Source organism: Gavialis gangeticus, unplaced genomic scaffold (assembly GCF_001723915.1).
Source record: "Gavialis gangeticus isolate Ggan-Ray unplaced genomic scaffold, GavGan_comp1, whole genome shotgun sequence".
NCBI lineage: Eukaryota > Metazoa > Chordata > Crocodylia > Gavialidae > Gavialis > Gavialis gangeticus.
In genome coordinates, this window is record NW_017729029.1 from 6013128 (window position 1) to 6019088 (window position 5961).

General features: G+C 50.8%; 1 protein-coding gene across 3 annotated transcripts in view; it reads right to left on the minus strand.

Annotated features, from left to right (window-relative positions):
• Positions 1–101, minus strand: part of OCRL (OCRL, inositol polyphosphate-5-phosphatase) — a 34169-nt gene extending 34068 nt beyond the window's left edge. For all 3 annotated transcript variants that reach the window (XM_019521159.1, XM_019521158.1, XM_019521157.1), the window contains exon 1: positions 39–101. In XM_019521159.1, coding sequence (XP_019376704.1) covers positions 39–86 — 48 coding nt within the window. In that variant the 5' untranslated portion in view covers positions 87–101. The remainder of the gene's footprint in view (positions 1–38) is intronic.
• Positions 102–5961: the final 5860 nt, after the last annotated feature.

Genomic DNA, 5961 nt, shown 5'->3' on the forward strand with positions numbered 1-5961 from the left:
ACCCCGCACCCCGCGCCCCGCCCCGCCCCAGCGGATACAGTGCAGCTCCGGGTGCCGACGAGCGGCGGCGGCTGCAACGGCTCCATGGGCCCGTGTCGCCCAGCGCCATCGGTCTCCCAGCGACACCAGCGGGACGGAGCGGCGCTTCTGCCCGACCCGGCGCCCCCTGCCGGCCGGCGGAGCCGTGTGAGCTCATGCGCAGGCGGCTCGGCCGGGGCAGGGGGCGCTTCAGGTCGGACCTTGGCCTGGAGCCGGGGCCTCAGGAGCTGACGCGGTTTCCGCGCCCTGCTGTGGCTGCCGCCGCCCGCGCTCTGGAACGAGCTTTCTCTGCCGCGGGGCAGCCTCGCGCAGTCACAGATCCTAAACCACTGGCCTAGTCCAACCTTGCTCAAGGAAGGATCATCCCAGGCCAGGGCCCAGAGGCGCATTAAGCTGTACTGGGGCCCCGGGCAAACACAAAATTGGAGCCCCCCTCCCCCACCCCAAGCAGGGTGCCGGCTGGGGAGCATGCCTGCCTCTTCTCCCTGCACCATTCCTGCCACCTTGTCCAGCCGCCGGCAAATCCAACTGCCCTCCTGCAGCCTTCCCACCCTGCTTTAGGGGCAAGTCAGCGGGTTCCTGCACAGCCTCAGGTGTCCTGCCAGCTGCAGGAGCCTGCTGAAGGGAGAAGCAGAGAGAGAGCTCCTTATCCTTTTTTTCTTTTTTTTCTCCCCCATGGAGCCTGTCCACTTCTCCCACAGCCAGGGGCAAGTCGACATCTGCATCTTTGCAATTTGCAACATTGCAAACTAAACTACATTGGGATGTAGTTTAGTTTGCAATGATGCAAACTCATTTAAAACCCTCAAAACCCTTGCACGTGTACAATTGACACTATTAAGCCACGCAAAGTGACATTTTCATTATATGTACATGGTAACGGCATGGCATGTACAAGCGCCTGGGATTCCTATGTTCTGTGCTCACTTGGAGTGTCCAGGTGGATGGTGGACCCCCACATAAGGATCTGCTTGGAGGTGAAGAGTTGAGGTCAAATGAAGAGTGAGGACACAGCTAGTGGTTATGTAATAATAGAGAAAATAATAATCAAGATGGGAGCTATCAACATAGCTGGGTAGGGAAAATCAAGGTATCACACAATGGGCAATCAACATTGTGCCCTGCTCAATGAACTGGTCAGTGAATTGACCTGTTAACTGGTCTGCCCTGCATCTCCCTTCCCCTCTTCACAACCAGAGCCATCTGGTACTATGCATGGAACTACAGTTTGCAAAAGAGAAAGTGAGGCACAGGCCGTGAGTTCTGTGTGAAGTGGGCAGGTAAAGCACCCTCTCCACCTGACCACTCACTCCAAATCCACCTGGTACCCTATGAACTGCAGTCATTTGCTGGCTTCTGTACTGGGCTTGGCCAAGTAACCTATGACTGACCCCAGGGGTGGTAGAGTTCTGGCTATGTACTAGAACAGACAGTTAGTTGTAGGACAGGGGGGAAGTGATGAGGACCAGTGCACTGTGGGATGCCCGGAGGACAAACCAGACCCTAGTCATAGAATATTTGGCGTCCACATGTAACACTGAACCAGTTCACAAAGCACCAGTTTAAAATAGTATCTGATTTTTCAGGTACACTTTTGAACTGTTCTAGAAGATCTAAACCAGTCTGTCATAGCAGGATGCTTCCCACTGACCCTTACTGCGGCCCCAAAACCTCCCCGAGGGCGTCCCCACCTCTCCTGAGGTGTGAGAGAAGGAGGAACAAGCTTTTCCCAGGAGCAACAAGTTACTGGAAGAAGCGCAGATGGCGCAGTCTGGGGAATCCCTGGTGCTGCAGCCACCACGCTTTCCCAGCTTGTGCCAGTTCCAGGTTGGGCAACGCACAGCTGGTCACATCATAAAGACTTGCTCCATCCCAGCTGAGGACGGGGAGTCAGAGAGGAGGGAGTGTGGCTGCCGAAGAGCCGGCTCCAACCTGAGCTTGCCCTGACGGACAACATGAGAAGAGCAATAACTGCTCTTCTGACCAGAAACTTGAAGGAGTCTCAGCACCTACTTGCATTCAGCAACCAGTAACAGTGGTCCAATGGCCGGAAACAGGAGAGCCAAGAGGTCCATGATGCCTCGCTGAAAGGGAAAAAGCAACGAACTGTGAGTTGACTGCACTGGGAGGGGGTAACCCCCCAGGGACCCTTAGATAAAGTTGCCCCTTTGGACTTTTCTTAAGGGAAATGATAAAAAAAGAAACTATAGGGGCTAGCCCAGTTAGATGTAATGCAATTAAACCCCAAGGACTGAGTTACGAGTCAGTTACTTACTGTGTTATAGTATGAACCAATTGTGAGGACAGGAATACTCGGTATTCTAATGACAGACAACCTGAGCAAGATCTGTAAGATTGGGTTGGCGCAAGGATGGGTGAAAGGGGAGGCTGAGCCCTGAGGAACAATGTAGAGCCAAGAGTTGCCAGTGAATCAGATCAAGGAACATCCTTTTTACATATATACATCAAGACATGGCAGACGAGATGGAGGATGCACACCATTCGCAGCTACCTACCAGGTCAAACTGTGAGGACCTAAGAACTGAAGAAGATTAGTCCTCAAAGTGTAAGCAGAAGAGCAGAAGATTGGTCCTCAAAGTGTAAGCGGCAGGCTTCAACAAAGCACAGTCATTTCAACAGTCTAAACTGATTTGTATATCAAACTGGTTAAGCATTGCATGTATCTGTGCCCTCAGTCTCCACCTTTGCAGGCTAAGCTTGTCTTTGATACATTCTACACACTGTGGGCAACTCAGGGTCTTGGTTTTGCCCATTACATCCCCTGCCTGTGCAGAAAGGGACATCTCAGTTTGTATTTGCATGGGATACTGACCAATTGCATCCCTGCTCTTTCTGCTCTATAGCAGTCCCCTGCTGCTAGGGGTTTCCTTGCTTTGTTCAGGCTTTCTCAGTGACATTTCTTAGTTCCAACCCTGATTTATGACCAGAAAGTGCAGAAAAAACATTTGACTTATGCCTGCAATGAGAAACCACTAGAATATCTTTTAGTATGTGTTCAGCACCCCATGGTCACTAAGGGCATGTCCACGCATGCAGTCGTGTGCTTGCAGCAGCTCAAATAGCAGCAGCATAAATTTGGGCTGGAGATTTGTCTCAGCACATGTGCCTGAACATGCACTTTGGTGTGGGGCAAATTGTGCCATTTGGGGCAAACTGACTTCTGAGGTTCTGGTTGAATTTCATCCCCCAACTTTTTGTTTTTGGTCACCCCATCCATGGCCCCACCAAGTCCTGGGACCTCCTGGTCATCCTCCTCCTAGCTCTGGCCAAGTGGGCCCTGTACTTGACCAGGAAGGAGGCTCTGGCTGGGAAGGTGCCTGGAGACTGTGGGGCCACTTTCCTCTCACTTGTCTGTGCATGTTTTCAGGCAGAGCACCAGTGGGCAGTGTCCACTGGCTCCTTGGATGTCTTTGCAGACTAGTGGGTGTGGCCCAGGGGGCTCTGCTTGGTGTTCCCCTCTGGAGCACTTATTTTCACATTTTGAAACTTTGAGCCCCACATCACTCTTATCCTGTTTTTGCTTTAGTTGACCCAAGGAGTTAGTTGTGTTATTCATTCATTGGCCCCACACTATAGGGGATACTAGTTAGTTGGGTGGGCCTTGGGCCCATGGCATTAGGGTAACACAGATAGACAGGAGCTTCTGAGGTCTGGCCAGTTGGTGTTTGGGGACACTAACACCTTGCGCCAGCTGGACTTCTGAAGCAGCCCTAATCTAGAGTGGCTCCTGCATCCCCCACCCACTGCAGCAGTCTCGCAGTGGGTGCTGCTTCTTGGCTGAGACCTGCTGCCACCTGCAACAGCATCCACCCCCTTGGACTTGGGGCCCATGGCTGCACACCTGCCAGACCCAGGTGGGGACTGCATGGCTGCCTAGGCTGTGATACGGGCACTACAGCGGAGCTACCTGTACCTCTGGGCCAGCTGCCCGTGGGCCACGGCTGCACAGTTGCCCTTTGGGTGGCACTGCAGTCATGTCTTCTGGTGTCCTCACTCTGCCATCTGGGCATCTACTGCCCAGAAGATGTGCTCTTTGCAGTGGCCCACTTTGAACTGTCAATGCATGTCCTCCTGGCCCCAGATGGTCAGGAGGTCAGCCACCACATCTGTCCTCCAGCTGGGTCCCTGGTGCTGGCCCTGAGTTCACTAGCAGAGATCCTGCCACTTGCCTCACTAGCAGAGATCCTGGTGTTCCCTGTTTAAAAATTGCAAATTCTCTGATAAAAAACACAACTTGTTTCATTAAAATACCCCAAATCTGTGTTCTTCTGCAATTAAAATGAAACACCACTATATATAGATAAATACATTGGCAATGTTTTATTAATACATTTACAATTTTAAAGCAATTTGGAAACCTACCACTGAATTCTATATAGCTATACACTTTGGCATTTGCTTTTGGTTTTTTTGTCATAGGGTTGCCCCTGCCCCCTTGGCTTGCCAGGATATGGGGCTCTGAGAAGCACTGATATGCCAGTTCCCTGCTCCTGCCCTTGTCCCTCACTGCTAACCCAGAGCAGTACCAGTGCCCTTTACTCCTGACTGGCAGCCCCTGCCTTCCCCCACTAGCTCCCTCTTGGCAGCAGTTCCCTCCCAGCACCAGGACATGAGTCCAGCTGCAGCTGTACCATCTGCTGCTTTGTGGGTCTGAGCAGTGCCAGCCCTTGCTGTTCTGCTTCCTGTGCCTGTGCCCAGGCCCCAGTGATCCCCATGTTGTTCCTGGGAAATGCTTGACTGGGGCCCAAGGATGGAGGTGGGCTGGCCCCTGTTACTAGATTTGCCCATCACTTTGAAGTGTGCTCATTTATTAGGGATACATTTCTGGGGTCTTTGTAATTCTATCAATGTGCTGCTTGTGTTACTTGTGTTTCTATATGGAGATGTATATCTCCCTTCTGCAAGTCCTCAGCCCCAATGGAGCTTATGTTGCAGGACTCAGTTTCAATGGGGCTGGGTTCCTCCAGTCACCAAATCAGTTATACACACAAACACACACAGATTAACGTGGCACGCCTGACCCGGCTGGGTTGATCAGCATGGACAGGCTGACACCCTCATATGCCGGGAATCAGTTCATTAAGGTAACAATAAAATGCAGTCAGACACAAGCACACAGGTGAACAGAATACCTCTGAATCAGGCCAGGTGACCAGCTGACACCCTCATGGGCCAGCATTCAGTTCATAAGGGCATGTCTGAGCCAAACTGGGTCAATCAGCCTGTACAAGCTGATCCCCTTATGTGTTCCAAACTCAGCATGTCCCGATCTTTTGCCCTAACTGTCCTAGTAGTGGTAGCCTCTTGATGAGCAGACCCCACAGAATTTCTGGGCTTCACAGGGATCTTTAGCTTAGGTAAAAGAAGCGTTGCTGCAGAGCAAGTGGGGAAGGAGAAGTAAAGAAGGAAAAATATACCCAGTTACTACCAGTTTGACTATAAAAGTTATTTATTGCTGAGTATATGAAATATATAATGGTAGTAATAGACATGCAAAGGAAAACAAACACAAACAATTACAATACTACCCTGGTTTCACTAAGTATTTGGGGAAACTTAGCTCAAGTTTAACTAACGCAATTCAGGTTCAGAAATCTATGCCTAGAGAGAAAAGAGAAAAGAGAGAGAGAGCGCAAGAGCTGAGAGAAAAGAGAGAGAGCGTGAGAGCTGGGATCTCACCAGTCCAAGGCACTCGGGTTCCAATGCTGACAGGTAAAGTTCTTAGCACAATCCTTGAAGGGAGATGATCTGTTTCTTCCAGCTTCTTGGGGACAACAGAAATGTCTCTGACGCATCGGCTTTCTTGAAGCAGAACTTTGCTGCTTTTATACCCTCAGTTCAGCTTCTTCAAAGCATTCTTTTAATAGTGTAAATAATTGTCTTTTCTATTGACAAGGGGTT